At 33.8% G+C, this 16,805-nt stretch overlaps 1 protein-coding gene across 3 annotated transcripts in view; it reads right to left on the bottom strand.

Annotated features, from left to right (window-relative positions):
- csmd3b (CUB and Sushi multiple domains 3b) overlaps positions 1-16,805 on the bottom strand; it is a 581,296-nt gene that overhangs the window by 385,758 nt on the left and 178,733 nt on the right. For all 3 annotated transcript variants that reach the window (XM_088929237.1, XM_088929238.1, XM_088929240.1), the window contains exon 4: positions 8,935-9,129. In XM_088929237.1, coding sequence (XP_088785363.1) covers positions 8,935-9,129 — 195 coding nt within the window. The remainder of the gene's footprint in view (positions 1-8,934; positions 9,130-16,805) is intronic.

Raw genomic sequence — 16,805 nt, 5'->3', positions numbered from 1 at the left:
TTTCTGGAATGCCTTGTTGGAGAACTGCAAAAGAAAGATTTGGAAGCCTCACTCATGTGAAGAAGAGTGAGAAAAGACCTTTCTGACGTGTGTAAGGAGAGACTTAGGAAAAAACAAGTTCATCACATAATAGAACTCACACACAGGAGCTCCTCAAAGCATGAGTGGAAACATTTCCACTTCATTGGCATTGTTGCCTAGTGACAAGAAATGCAAAACAGATACCACTAGAGAGAACTGCATGCCACAAGACAGTTGGCTTGCATCCTATCAAACCACAAAACATACAGTAGCATTTTTAGTAGACCACCTTCTAAAAAACATAAAAAGCAACACAAGACTCTTAACAACTAAACTGATACCTTTACAAAATGAAACTGGAAATTGAAGAAATCACCGGAGTTAAAGCTCAAAGTCACTTGTGGACTAGGGCTATTATCAATGTGATGCAATCCATTAAATTCAAAGCTTTCAGCTTCCTAAGGCCAAAAACGCAAATGCCTTAAAAATGAGAAACTTAAGTCCAGTTCAGTGGCATTATGACAGGATGAATGAAAATGCATCTTATTCTTAGATCCTATCTGTGTCAATCCACATAAATGCATCATTTTCAAAAAGTCAAGTAAGTGTCAAAAGTCTGCATTGTTAGACATAAAAGCTTGTATATCTGTCCCTTATCCAATATACTGTATGGATTGTAACCTGCTAGAAATGTCAGTACTTTCTAAAGGAGCAGTACAGTAACAGTTAAACAAGGCTATCTTTCATATTACATTGACTTTTTTTACTTTAAAAGTCTATTTTCACAACTAATAATAAACTCCCACTGGATTTTACCACATTATCAATGACCTCTACAGTACATATCAGAACATGCCTTTTATTTATTGGCTGTAGAATGTATTGAGTAAGCTGAATACCCTCAATATGTTAATAAAACATCCTAAGAGCCTGACTGGAAAGTTTCCAAATCAAGCAAAGCTCACATCTTTCAAAGTGTGTAGTTTAATATACAGTATACTGTATATACTGTATAGAAATGTAAAACAAAACCCTTCACCAATTAAAAGAGTTTCAGAAATTTAGTTAAAATTCTAACACATTTACAAACACATTTAGGAGCAGAAGATTATAAGAAAATATGAATACAATACAGGATAATCATCAGATTAATAGCATATTTAAGAGGAATAATCTTTTCTTCTTCATTGCATTAAGAAGAGTAGCTGAAGTTAAATTATTTGTTATTATGAAGCTTTTGATTGTGTTGTATTCTACTTCTGACACATTTTATGAAAACTATGCAAGGAATTTTTCATGAAGTAAAACATAATGGTGAAATTCAAGTCAATTTGAACAATCCCTTGCAGTAAACACTGCTGTGAAAGCTTTATCCAGGAAAATATACAGCACCTACACTTTTTGAGGCAGGGTGTTATTTCTATTTAACTGCAATTCTGCATTAGACTAAGCCTATACTGAAGTTTGTTACTTTGGAAAGAAAACCGATTTCATTCATCCACTTAGTATCAATGGTAATTTGATTATATATTTCAAATTCTGCAATGGAAGAAAATTCCTGATTGCTCAAAACATAGCAGGCATTAGACATTTTCTTTCTAAGAAAAAAAAAAAGGATGGAAGAATTTGTTTGGGAAAATAAGCATTTTATTTAGGTTTCTGATAACAATGCATTATGCTATAAACTGTACAGTAGATAAACAGGATAAGTAGTGCTCACTTTTGTATCACCTTTGTTTGTCTAAAAATTATATAATCTGAAAGTCATGGAGTGAGGTGTACAGCTGTTAAAACCATGCCAATTTAGATTAATCTGATTTATACTGTATAATGAGCAAAATTTAAATTGGGCATCAGAATTACCACCCTTGTGCCTAACATTATCAGATAATAGAGGTTTAAACTAGGCCTGGCCAATTTTAGGAAGAGAAACCTGTAACTATAATCTGGTTGTTGTTTTAAGTGGTGTTGATGGATCTGTAGGCGGCACACTTCTCTCTAGACTAAAATCTCAAACGAAAACAATGCTCCAGTGTGGTGGCTGGGCACACTGTGTTGTAGGAGGAGGCATATTACATGTTAATCAAGGATCCAGACTTCTTGGTGATTAAAGATGCCATAGCAGTTTTAAAAATTAGAGGAGTTTTAAATCTTACTCTGGATTTACAAAATCTGGCCTCCCTAGATATCTCATTTAGATCAATTTGTAGTGTGTGCTGGGGTTGCTGGTGGATAGTGGCTGACATGCATCACCTGAGTAGCTAATGCACTGGACCCTCACCCATTTGCAAAGCACTTTGGGATCTTTTAGTTTAAAAAACTCAAGCAAGGAATAAAAGGAATAAAAGCAAGGAATAATAATTATTATTATAATTAAAGGTTCAACCTAAAAACATGCATTATTGTAGCTTTTTGTGTATTCATTCTGAATAATCACAAATCACAAAAGAAGCTGACAAAGCATTGTTCTGCAATGAATTCCATATGGGCTTACCTCACTCAGAAAAAGAGTTCCATCGGGTCATGAATATTCATTACACAATATTCATTATTAACTCATAACTGTAGGAAATATTTACATCTCTGACATACTCAGGAAGAAATGGAAAGGAAATAGCCAGAAATCTAATGAAAATACACAAATATTATTTTTATTACAGATAATAAATTTATCTTTAAGACAGTCACTTTAAAACAGTGATGATGATGATAACGATGATGGGTACACAGTGATGTGGCACTTAATGTTACTGACTCACAGTTCCAAGGGTCCTTGGTTCAATTAGGGCTTTAGTCATCTGTTTGTTTAAAGCATGCATATTCTGTCTGGGTTTGTAAGGATTTTCACTGGTACAATAGTTTCTCCCACATCCATCCTGTCTGTTGTACACTAGCATCCGATGAAGGTGGAAGACAGTATGTAGACTCTGACTTTCCACTACCCACAGGATGAAGACATCTTAATAATAATAATAATAATGATGTGAATACTGCAGACACCCCTATTACTTTTGGATGATGCAAAGCCATTCTCTGATTTCCAACTGACATTCTTACATACAAATTGTTTTTTTTTTTAATCTGGCTGATCTCGCAAAGGAATAGTGCTTCTTCTAGTTCTTTACTTACTAAATACAATGGAGATCATTATTTAAAGTTTCGCTAGTGAATATTAGTGAAAAGCAAAGATTTCAGAGATTTTCTTTACTGCACTCACATTCATTGAAAGGTAAAAGACCATCTATTAAAAACAAATACTATAACAGTTACTACTACTAACAACAAGAATAATAATGATAATGAAATGAAATTGCTTTAAACATTATTTTACTGATTTTCATTTGGCTTACTTTGTGAAATATGTCACACTAGCATTTTGAGAAAAAAAAAACTAAAAGTTATAAGGATAGCTTTTTTAAACCATGCATGCAGCTGCACATGACAGATTACTTCCAACTTTTAAAATTGTAATTTCATGGTACAGTACAGTAGGACAGTTACAATAGCATTTCATTTCCATTTGAATTGAAGTTTTTTTTTAAATCAATTTATAGAAATGCCATGCAGCCCTGATACGCATTTGTTATTTAAACTCTCATCACATTAACAGCAGGAGCAACAGCCTCTCTGTTTTAATACATACTTGTAGATTTCAAAGTATATATTGCACTGTAGATGGAATTTACATTCCTGCAACATCTTCAAAAGGTTCTGCATATATATGAATATGCATGTGCACATGCAGAAGGACATTTCCTGAATTTGAATACTTTACAATACATATTTTCCCTGAATATAAAACTGTGAATGCTGGAGATTATGCATGCCCTTCAAAAAGGAAAACAGAAGATATTGTTAAAAGGGATTAAAGCAAAAAACGATAGCCAAGCTCTAAATGTCTTAAGAAGTAAATCTGGAGTTTAGATATTGAAATGAAGTACATATTTTCTTAGTACCTATCCGTGACTAAATAACTTAAACAAGCTTTATTCCCCTTATGTACAAGAAAAAATAAATAAAGAGTTGTGAAAAAACGTAAAGAGAGAAAACAGGCGTTTTGTCAGGAGAGCACAAGGAATTCTAAACTATTCAGGTAATACTAATGTCTGATCTGTGTACTGCAGTTTTACATAACAGTTGTAAAGGACAAACCAACTTGCTTCTAATACTTCATAACTTTGCAGAAACATTATCCCCCACACAATACTCTGTTTAGCCAGGTTTAATAGTGTTTGCAACTATGAATACTTTATTATAATGTCAATCCACACATGGCTTCACACAATAATACCTCAACTCAAATTACTTGACAGACGAGTAAAGAAAAGAGGAGAATGTCAGTAAATGTCATATTTTGCCCGATTTAATAAGTCTTCATAGTAATTTCAGCTACAGCACTGAGCTTGCTACTGCTCTCTTGAAGACTACCATTGTGTCTGCATCTGTAACAAGTAATCAGGACTTTATCTTAATATCTTATCTGGATGATGCCATTTCCCACAGGAAAGCCAAATATGGGAATCAGATTGAAATGTCAACGTCTGATGCAAGAGTGCCACTTACTGGTCTACCAAACAACTTCATACAACAATCTGATTTTCTTTGTGTCTTAATTGGTATCTATTATCCAATTATTGACCGTAGCTTTGCTTAACTTATGATTAAGCAAATTTCACAGTGTTTCTGCTGCTGGTTAAAAACTAAAGGGAACTGTTAAGCAAACACAAGAAATCACAAATTTTAAAAAGCATCTAAAGTAAATGTTACAGCTTGCACAATACTTAAAATTAAAAGGGGAAAAAAGTAAATTGGTATTCTATGGTTAATATATTTTTCACACTTTTTTTAACATTTTACTTTGAGGTGATGATTACAGACATACAATATATACAGTATATTGCCAAATAATTACTGGTATATTAATAACACTTACATAACAGAACTAATACTTTCCCAAAAACCACAAAGCATAATATGAATATGAATATTGCCCTTGAAACTACAGGTTAAAACATACCATGCACTGTTATATGAATAATAAATAGCCCTACTATTATACAGTGCCTTGCGAAAGTATTCGGCCCCCTTGAACTTTTCAACCTTTTGCCACATTTCAGGCTTCAAACAAAGATATAAATTTTTTATTTTATGTGAAGAATCACCAACAAGTGGGACACAATTGTGAAGTGGAACGAAATCTATTGGATTTTTGAAACTTTTTTAACTAATAAAAAAATGAAAAGTGGGGCGTGCAAAATTATTCGGCCCCTTTACTTTCAGTGCAGCAAACTCACTCCAGAAGTTCAGCGAGGATCTCTGAATGATCCAATGTTGTCCTAAATGACTGATGGTGATAAATAGAATCCACCTGTGTGTAATCAAGTCTCTGTATAAATGCACCTGCTCTGTGATAGTCTCAAGGTTCTGTTGAAAGCGCAGAGAGCATCATGAAGACCAAGGAACACACCAGGCAGGTCCGTAATACTGTTGTGGAGAAGTTTAAAGCCGGATTTGGATACAAAAAGATTTCCCAAGCTTCAAACATCCCAAGGAGCACTGTGCAAGCGATCATCTTGAAATGGAAGGAGTATCAGACCACTGCAAATCTACCAAGACCTGGCCGTCCCTCTAAACTTTCAGCTCAGACAAGGAGAAGACTGATCAGAGATGCAGCCAAGAGGCCCATGATCACTCTGGATGAACTGCAGAGAACTACAGCTGAGGTGGGAGAGTCTGTCCATAGGACAACAATCAGTCTTACACTGCACAAATCTGGCCTTTATGGAAGAGTGGCAAGAAGAAAGCCATTTCTCAAAGATATCCATAAAAAGTCTCGTCTAAAGTTTGCCACAAGCCACCTGGGAGACACCCCAAACATGTGGAAGAAGGTGCTCTGGTCAGATGAAACCAAAATCGAACTTTTTGGCCACAATGCAAAACGATATGTTTGGCGTAAAAGCAACACAGCTCATCACCCTCAACACACCATCCCCACTGTCAAACATGGTGGTGGCAGCATCATGGTTTGGGCCTGCTTTTCTTCAGCAGGGACAGGGAAGATGGTTAAAATTGAGGGGAAGATGGATGCAGCCAAATACAGGACCATTCTGGATGAAAACCTGTTGGAGTCTGCAAAAGACCTGAAACTGGGACGGAGATTTATCTTCCAACAAGACAATGATCCCAAACATACAGCAAAATCTACAAAGGAATGGTTCACAAATAAATGTATCCAGGTGTTTGAATGGCCAAGTCAAAGTCCAGACCTGAAGCCAATCGAGAATCTGTGGAAAGAGCTGAAAACTGCTGTTCACAAACGCTCTCCATCCAACCTCACTGAGCTCGAGCTGTTTTGCAAGGAAGAATGGGCAAGAATTTCAGTCTCTCAATGTGCAAAACTGATAGAGACATACCCCAAGCGACTTGCAGCTGTAATCGCAGCAAAAGGTGGCTCTACAAAGTATTAACGCAAGGGGGCAGAATACTTTTGCACGCCCCACTTTTCATTTTTTTATTAGTTAAAAAAGTTTCAAAAATCCAATAGATTTCGTTCCACTTCACAATTGTGTCCCACTTGTTGGTGATTCTTCACATAAAATAAAAAATTTATATCTTTATGTTTGAAGCCTGAAATGTGGCAAAAGGTTGAAAAGTTCAAGGGGGCCGAATACTTTCGCAAGGCACTGTATATAGCATTCATAAAGATTTTATTGGCTGCATATTAATCTAAAATATGATGCATATATTTTTAAAAATCCATATTTTTGTCAGATTTAGTGTGCCTTGCATTAACATCAAAATTGTGCTTTTATTTTTAAATCTACTAATACTGAAGTTTAACTCCTGCACTTCAATCTGCAAATTTAGAAACAAAGGATATTGGCCTTTTCCTTAACAGTTTCATCTGTGAAATATTCTCCCTGCCACAACCACAACAGTGCACAGGTGAACCTCTATCTCTCTATTGCAGATGCTGAAATTTTCTGTCATGCCTTTGTCTCTTTCCATCTGGATTCCTGCAATGCTCTACTTACTGGACATCAACAGGCTCCAGCTCCTACAGAATGCAAGCACTCGAATTTTAATTGGTACCAAATGGTGTTAACACTTCACTGTTTGCCAGGTACATTATTACTGGCTTTATCATACTTACCAGGTGCTCAATAAAGCCATGGATTTTATCATTTTCCTCATTTGCATTACATTGTTGACTATTGTATTTGCAACACCTATTTTTGGAAGTATTTAAATATCATTGTATTCTGTAAAGTAATAAATATGCAATAACATTCTTTTGTTACATTTTAATGCCTTTCAGTATACATTTCTACTTCTTATTATGCCCCCATTATATTTTTTCCAGGAAATAACTTTTTTTCTGAAACTGTACAATGCGCTCTATTTATATCTGTACTCTAAACCCAATAATTTAATTCCCTATGCCATTACTGTATATATGACCTACTGTATAGAACAGAAGCAAACAGTATGTACATAATGAAGTTTGAGTAGGTACTGCAGCTGTGTCAGCATGTGTGGGCTGCAAAAGAACAGGTAAAGGTTTATTCCATGCTGGAAGGAAATGAAAAGAGACAACATTTTGGCTGTGGAGTCTTCTTTGGGTATAGAATAAATCTTTACCAGTTCTTACCTTACCTGTATGTAAGTAATGTTTGCTTCTGTACAATTATTGATATAATGGCTTATGTCAATATAATCTTCATATAATCTGGGTCCAGCCATTGGTCTGATAAGCATATTATACATGGACACCGCAACAGCGTGTAGGAAACAGTCTAAACAAAGGTACAGAATGGTGAATGTAGTTTAGAAAGCAGACAGCATTGCATTCTATTAGACTTTTCTGAAGTCACTACCACATTCCAGCTAGTAAAACAGAAAAGATTCACGCTAAGAGCTGTGCAGTACAGTCGTGATTGTGTTTGGCCACTCCTTTATTCTTCCTTGGCAAACTATTTTTTCCCTGTCTTCTGAACTGTAGCACACTCAGGATAACAATCTGTATTTATTCTATTAGAATTTTTTTATTGAGTGTAGGTTGCAATTGAGGTTGCCTTTGTTCCAAACAAAAGCAGACATGATAAAGTTGCTGTCATTTTTCCCTATTAAATGCATCCTCTCAAAACTAATACTACTCAGGAAGAAGGCCTTATTTTAAAATGGTCATGGATAATGCACAATATAATTGACCAAAACACAGGACAATAAATCTTCTTATGTTTACAATAAGGGCACTACCATAATCCTTACAGTACAGTCTGACCAGAAACGTTACTAATAAGAGTTGTGATCTTAATTTGTTGTGATGTGTTGTGATGTTCATTTCTTTGAAAATGGTTTTATTACCAACTTTTTGCTATCAATTATGATTTTCTAAAAAGCAATCTGAATGAAATATTTTTGGCCTGCAAGCATTATCTGACCGAAGCTCTCTGATTCTTCTAATGTTTCCACCAAGATAACTGATTATTAACATTTCACATAAAATGCAGTATTTTATTGGAAAACATCTATGTAAAACTCTCCAAGTAACATACCCCCATATTCAAAATATTAGGTGCTTAAATTTCAATTAGATTGCATGGGAATTTAAGCATTTATGTGGATATTCTGTAATATGGGGTCCATGACCTCTAGCATTCAATAACCTTCTAAAGCCTACAAACTTATATGAATGTATTAATGCTATGAAACACTAACAAAAGTGTTAAGAAGAAATATTGCACAGAACTAGACTACTGTTATATGGACCCCACAGCTCATGCCACACACATACAGTATATGCATACACAAAGGACATGCTAGATATATTAGCCCCATAGTCATAACTAACAGAGAGCTGACAATAAGGACAAGCTCAATTCTTTTAAGAATGATAAAATTGTTACTTACCTCGACAGATTGGAACAGGGAAGTCCCACACAGCATTATTCCCTGCATTTGTGATGCAGGTTAACTGGGGATGACCATCGAGTACATATCCAGTCACACAGCTGTACCTGATCTTGTCACCAACATTGAATCTTGTCCCATATAGGATACCTTTAGGTGGAACTCCAGGATTTCCGCAGGAACTGCTCTGTAATTCTAGAGAATCATAAAAAAATAATAATTTTGTGGTATGCAAAACACTTTGACTTTAACTCCATTGAAAAATAAAGGAGGTATTATACATATATATTAAAAGTGATCTTAACTAAGAAAATACAATTAGACAGAAGCTCTGTTTGATTATGCACTATTAACACAGACATACCTTTTGAAAGATGGAATCAGTAGTATTTCACATTATAAGTATTGTGGGTACTATTCATACCAGTGCACATTGAACTGACTGAATACAAATAGAAATGTAAGGAAACAATCACATTAAACATAACCTACATGCCTAAAACATGGTTTATGATTTAAGTTTAACATGAATCGGTCCCAGTGAGGGCTGAGGTGATTATGTCAGTTAATGCAGTGCCAGCGTGATAGAAATGGCTCACATCAGCACGTCTTTTCTTGGCACGCTGAACCATTTTTAATACGTAATATGCTCTTTTCACAGTTAAACCCATTTGGTAAGTGGTCAGGGCTTGTAAGAACTTCTTCACTTACATCTCCGTCATGATGAGAAAAAAATAAATCTTAAAGTCCTGTAAATTATTAAATATACAGAATTTAATTTATGATACATTTTATTTTTTACTGTTGTGGAGCATACAGACAATACATGAAATGTGATGAAGAGGCTGTGTAGTTATAATAATTCTAAATCAAACTCCCCCATATGTTAGTGATTTCTGTCAGCTCTCAAAGATATTTGTTAAGCATTCAGGGGATATGAATCCTGACAGTTTTGTGTTTCACAAAAAATATTTGCTGATGGTAATATGAAAATAATTATGTGGAAAGATCTTATAATTCATATTTTAAAACAACAGTTACTGGAAAGCATGAAAATAAGCACGTTTTTGTCAGAGCACAATATATTTTATTCTAGAAAAGCTAGCTGCTTTAAATTTTCTAACATTTTAATCTCCCAAAATCCCAAGAGAATCTGAAGAGATACTGTATATTTTCTGTCAAGAAGGTAGGACTCATACATGAGTATACTGTACTTAATTTTCCAGCACTGGAAATAGAAGTGACCATTTTTATGTTTTCTGTATGTGTTTGAATTCTGTAATCGTCTGAAAACTTTTACAGCACTAAACCGAAACCTAACAACAGAGACGTGGTTTGATTCTCACTGTGAAAAACTCAAAAATATAGGCACACTTTTAGCTTTAGTTTGGCTACACTCAGCTCACCTAACCCAATGTCTGACACCTTGGCAGCTGTGAGTTACAACACTGTCCAGACTCCAGCTAGCAATATCTGGGCATGTACTGTAGAACTCCACTCACTCTTAGAATAACCACCTTCGGTGACTGAGCTTCTTGACAGTCTTGTTATTGTGTTTTTTTTTCATTAGAATTTACAGTATCTCCCTATCAGTATTGGCTTTTCATTCTGGTGAATCTCTATGGGCCTAAGATTTTAGGTTTGAAGTTTTACCAAGAGTACACTTTTGTCTTAAAGGAACTTGCACTGCTACTGTAGGCAAAGTGATTCAAATGTATCTGGCTATATACAGTACTTGTTGGTGTTTTGTACATCTTTCACATTCATTATTACAAAAGATATTTTACCACGTTTCATCAATTATAAAGCTATGTTGTCAATTACTTCCATTTTCCTTAGGGCAACCATCACACACAAGCTAGATTTAATATAAAGTGCTGTCACCAGCTCTCCATAGTCACCTAACTAAGTGACAGCTAATGCAAAATATGTAAATGTCTGCAGGTACAGTACTTGCATGCCAACTTTATTCATTTAATTTTCCTAATTACCTCACTGCTGATGTTGTAAAATAGCCAGAATCAAAATATAGTAATTAAATTGCCACCCTGCATGTTCCTACTTTAATGATTTGAGATAATTATTATTGCCTCTTATGAGACAACTTGTAATTTATACCATGAAGAGAAAGATGCGGACATTAACTAATGAAGCAGCAAGCAATTTTCTGTCTGGTGTCAGGAAGTCAACACCTTTCTTGTTTCTGAATATATTTTTAAAGAATGTTATGTGCAAGACCTTCAAGACTGCAGAGCTACATTTTTCAATTCCCTGAACAGTGTGAAACACCCAACATAAGAAGGATTTCATGAGTCGAAACCTATCATGGATTATTCTGAATCTGTAGTTAAAGAACCAGAAGACAGAGAGACAGATAAATCTAATTTGTGAACAAAATGTGAAAAGGTGATTCTCTCCCAACATGGACTGACTTGTTTTTTCAACTAAGTCATGCAATTACTGTGGATAGAATGTAGTAGTGTTTTATGTAGCTAACCATCCTTGTTAAAATATAGCACTTCGGTTAGTCATAAGCACTATATAAATATTACAAGGATTCAGACATCCCTGTTCTCTGTTTGGGCAACAGACATTAACTGATTTCCATTCAGTGTCCTCATGAAGTTTTTTAATTAGTGCAATTATGCAACACTTGATTTGATGATATTCAGTAGTTGAATCTGAGTGAATAAACAATTTCAATGTACAATGTCAGATATAGTATTTAGTACTTATTCTAAAGTACTTTAAGCAATATGAAGCATGGAAAATACTGTACCAGTTCTATTCAGTATAGCCTCTGTATAACTCATTTCATATACTCCTTATATGTTACTCCAGAATGCTTTGAAACTAGATTATATCTAATGATGGAATGTTTTCTTTGATCTTCCAGTTTTCCTATGGCTATTACAACCACAGACCTGCAGGAACTATTATGTACTACTGTGGACAAAGAAAGGAAAGTTTTGTTAAATTAGTTTTAATTGTGCATTAAATATTACTAATGAAGATTAAAAAAAATGTAATCCTGTAATTAATTTTAAAGCTGAGTGCAGGGTAATCGTAGTTAAATACAGAAAAATAGTGTTATTTTGCCAGTATTTTTGCTGGTAGTGATAACTGTGTATCTTTAAATATTACTGTCCAGACATATCATATGCATTATTGTTGATATCTAAGCATAGTAATGCGCATATCCCTCATTAAAGAAGTACAATAAACATGAAATAACAGAACAATTCAAAGATTTGATAATTTTTTTCTTAAAATTTTCTAAAAAAGTTATAAGTGATGCTAATAGCATTGCACAAAGAGCAAAGTCATATTTGTTGTACAGTAAATCCTCCTCTGCCACAGATTACAGAATCTGAAGAGCCAGAACCAGAATTGATAAATTTATAATAATTAAAAATTGAAGTAATGGAAATATCCAACAGATATAACAAACCTCACTTCCATTTTGAATGACTGTCAGCAGTATACTGTAATTCTAAACACACAAATGTTTTCTGCAAGTAAACAGGTGCAAAGTAGATATCACTGGTTTTTCAATGGCAATACATTGTGTAATGTACAGTATTACACAATTCTGCAATTTTCATGTTCAAGCTTGAAAATAAAAAGGGGGGTAACATATACTTGACAGTACTACCAGTATTTTGCTACATGAAAAAAATGCCCTACATTTCCTTTCTGAACTTGAAAGAAATGTTTAAATTGTTTAATAATTGCAAAATGAAATAAAATAATTATTGGAACGACCAAAATTTACTATGTTTTAATACCTTGTAATATTTATATTTATATTTTTATGCTCCTCAAAAGATGTTAAAACGTTTTTTCTACTTCTTCTACTGAAGCAACGAGTTTACAGTACATGTCAATAATGTAGCCAATTGAGTGGTCAGCTGTTGTATTGTTCTAGGATATATTCTAATCTGTTCTAATGTTCTATTTAATAGATGCAAAACACTAAGCAAAAGTCAAGCATAGTATTTAATTGTCTCACATTTCCGGTCAGTGATCACATGTCAGCTACAATCTGTAATTTAAATTTTGAACATGATATATGAATGGTTTGAACTATTCTCAAAAGGAAGACTCTATTCTCTTGGGATGATTTATCATCCATGACAGAAGTATTGAAGCAAAAATTGCTTCCAGCAAAAAGTTTACTTTAATAAAAATGACATTTTAAAAGCTCTGCTCTTTTACCAGGAGAAAAAATTCAAAATATTCTGAACTTCAGCCTACAGTATTTAAAAGGTAGGGATGGCAATTCACAAATGTTATTCATCGATAAACAAATCTAAACCAATGCATTAAATCTACTTAATTTTCTTAAGATTTAGTATTATTGAAAACAAAGAATGGGTTTGTAAGTTATAACAGCAAACTTAAAAGACAATTAAAATGGAATAGTTAAGTGGCTTCAATTGTAGAAATGCAGTTGTGGACTATTTTCTATTTCCAACTGTAAAATTTAGCATTTGTAGTATCCATCCATCTACAGAATATTCATCCATATTTGCTATATATTTCTGTTTTCAGCAGTAATGTTAGTTTTATTTAGGCCCCATGTGTATTTTAGTATAATATACCAATGGACTGTTAACTCCCTATACACTTACAGTACATGTTATTGGTGCCTTTTGGACTCCTAGTTCACCAAAATGAGGCTTTGTACACTATGATACTCTACTGTACCTTCCATCCAGTTACAGGATATGGTGTCACCTCCTATCTCACATTATATCCTGCAAGTCAGTCCACACATTCAAAAGCTTTTCATCCCAAAGGTTTTCAAAACACTCCACACATAAAGCAGACACAATTTATCCCCCAGAGAAGTGCAGCACCTAATTGATTGATGCACAGCAGAGACATTATGTGCCACTACAGAACAGCGCAAGCAAAGAAGATAAAAATTATCAATTGAAATAAGGGAAAACATAAGGCAGATTGTACAAACATTTTTAACTTGTACTAAATTGTACAAATTGTTTTTAGGAATTTAACTAAATTCTTATCTTCGATATGATCTTTAACATACAGTATAATTACTCTGTTAAAATACAATAAGTGTGCTTAAAATACAATAAAAAGCTTAAGTGTGATGATATTTAATGGTCTTTAAAGTCCAAGAAGTAAGGACCCCAGTTAAGTGTCTGTTCCAAAGGGCTACACTTGCTACAGCACTGTCTCTCTGGTTACGATGATGGGACATTGGTTTAGAAATTACTATACTGGTCCACTAATACGACTTGAACAAGCAACCTAGATTTATTTAGAGGTGACCAGTCCCAGGTTTGACCAGGACCAGTTCAGATTAGCTGTTGATATCGGACGAGATCAGCCCACAAAGTGGAGATGTTGCTTTTACAGTATATGCTTAACACTAACTTGTATACTCATTTTTTTTTGTCCATACCTGTCCACATTAAATATTTGTAAAGTGCCTCAAGGTGATCTATCATAAAAGGCATTATATCAAATAAAACTGATTATAAAAGTGAAGAGCTGTTTTCAAATTAATATATTTCATCTTTATATTATAATTAGAAAGAAAACCTTTCGAATTTACAATATGGAATATCACTGAAAACAGCTGTGCTGTATTTATCAATATACAGTAGCAATGAAGGAGTTACTTTAATGTTCCAACTACTTTAATACCAACTGCCTCCACCACATGAATATACTGTATCTGCATAATAAAGTATGTAAGAAAAAAAGACTTTAGCTGGTCATTAAAGACTCTTTCCTCGGCAACTGAAAGGTACCTACAGTATAATACCTATAAATCAGGGGTAATAAAACTGATCTAGATTTGAATCTTGATAGTCTTTTTGCAAGAGTTATAACTATAATGCCATTTATGTTATGCTATGTTCCCATCTAGTGAAACCAATTTTAAAATTCAAAACAATGCAGTGACAGCTAAAGATCATCACCTCTTGTTTGCTTGTCTAACTGTACTAAAAAGAGTGTCTTTTTTGGGGGTGGGGGGTGGGTTAATATAAAGTTAATCTAAACATTTTTAAGGTCCCTCACAAACTTCTCAGAGTAGCCTCAAAAGTAACTTTAGTTTCCTGATAGATATTATTAATTAAAAAGTGTACAATAATTTATTCACAATTCTATATTACACAACTGATCATTCTCAAGCTACAGTACTTGTTTTTTCCTGTATCTACAGTATAGTAAACAAGTTAAATGTACTGTATGAAATTGCTATTTATGTCATGATGGAAAAAAAACACATTTAGTATAGCAAAAAAGCACCAATAATTATGAAAAATTTGAAGTAAAGAAGAACTAAACATTTGGCATAAATACAAAGCCCTGCAGGAGAATGACAGTGGTCAAGGAGAACAGTGAGAACACAGAAATTAACAAGCATATCCCTTTTTTAATCATATATTATTTCAACATATTTTTGAACAATTACGTAAGCATCAAAATTTCAACTCAGAGTCAGATTTCCCTGTTATTTAATTGATTTAAATAATTATTGTTTTAGATAAATTAAAGTAACTAAACAATGACAAAACTAGGACAATAAAAACTGAAAATGCAAAACATTACCTGAAATACTGGAAAATACTGTAATGATGGTGATGCTACAAAGCACAATTTCAGTGGCTTCTTTAACACTTACTTTACTTTGAGAATGGTCAGGACCAAAAACAGTATTACTGTATACTTATCTCTAAAAAAACAGAACATGTTTGCTAGTGGGTTGGCTCATATATTGTCTAGACAAGATCAAATTACTTTAATAGTCACTGGTAGAGCTGGTCCGCCAAGCCAGATGTCTCTTTTATTTCAGCTATCACCAATTTTTAATAACGATAAGATATAGGTGAAGAAATATAAGATAATATGGTAAAGCATAGCTATAATGCTGAGAAAAGTACTGAATGTCTCACATGCTTGCAGATTTTTTTCTAAAAAACATTTTCTGTTTAAAATGCAATTGAAGCACTAAAATGAAACCTGCAGCCTAGATACGTGAATAATTAAAGGCTACTTTGAAATTAATATATATCAGCTACTTGGAAGTGAATATTAAATTGTTTCCAGTTTATAACAATCATTGTGATAATCTACATTTCATCTTATATTACATTATGTAGGACAGCAAGGAGGTTTGCCCAGCTACAGTACCTCACAGCTCCTGAATTCCCCTGGCCTATCAAGCATTCTTTGTGGACTTTTAATCTGTACCATGATGTCCAGGTTTTTTGGGGGGAAGTTTCAGTTTCCTCCCACCTCCCAAAGACATGCTGGGTAAATCACCTTGTCTCTAAATTGTCCATGGTTGCTTCTCTTTGTGTCCCCAAAAGGATTGGTTCCCAGGATTGGTTCTGAGTTGCTATGACTCTTATAGGGAAGGAGTGGCTTTTTTATGATGATGGATGGATAAACTATACTACAAAGACCCTTCAATCACACATATTTCCTTAGACCATCCTTTGTTATAATGCTATTCCATATCTGAATTTTCTATTTAAATTATTTTGGCATGTTTTTTTTTTAAATATTCAGGGATTCTTTAGCATAAAATCATATAACTGTTTTGAACATATTTTATTTAATATTCTAAATTCCCAAAGCACTATGCTTGTGCCAAGTTATATCAGATGAATCTTAAATGTACCTTTAATTATGCATCATACTGGATTTTTCATGTTTTAGTATAGCTGGGAAAGACAATGAAACATTACCCACACATTGATTTATTAAACATAAAGAAATGAATAAACAGAAACATGCCATTTGTTTCTGATGTATAGAGTTAAAGACATTGCATATATTAAAGAAACTATAGCTATTTTAGTAAGTTATTGAAAAGCCTTCACAGA

This window comes from Atractosteus spatula, chromosome 12, assembly GCF_055471065.1.
Source record: "Atractosteus spatula isolate fAtrSpa1 chromosome 12, fAtrSpa1.hap1, whole genome shotgun sequence".
NCBI classification, from domain to species: Eukaryota; Metazoa; Chordata; class Actinopteri; order Semionotiformes; family Lepisosteidae; genus Atractosteus; species Atractosteus spatula.
Note: the sequence above shows the minus strand (reverse complement) of the source record. Positions and strands in the feature narration are given on the sequence as shown.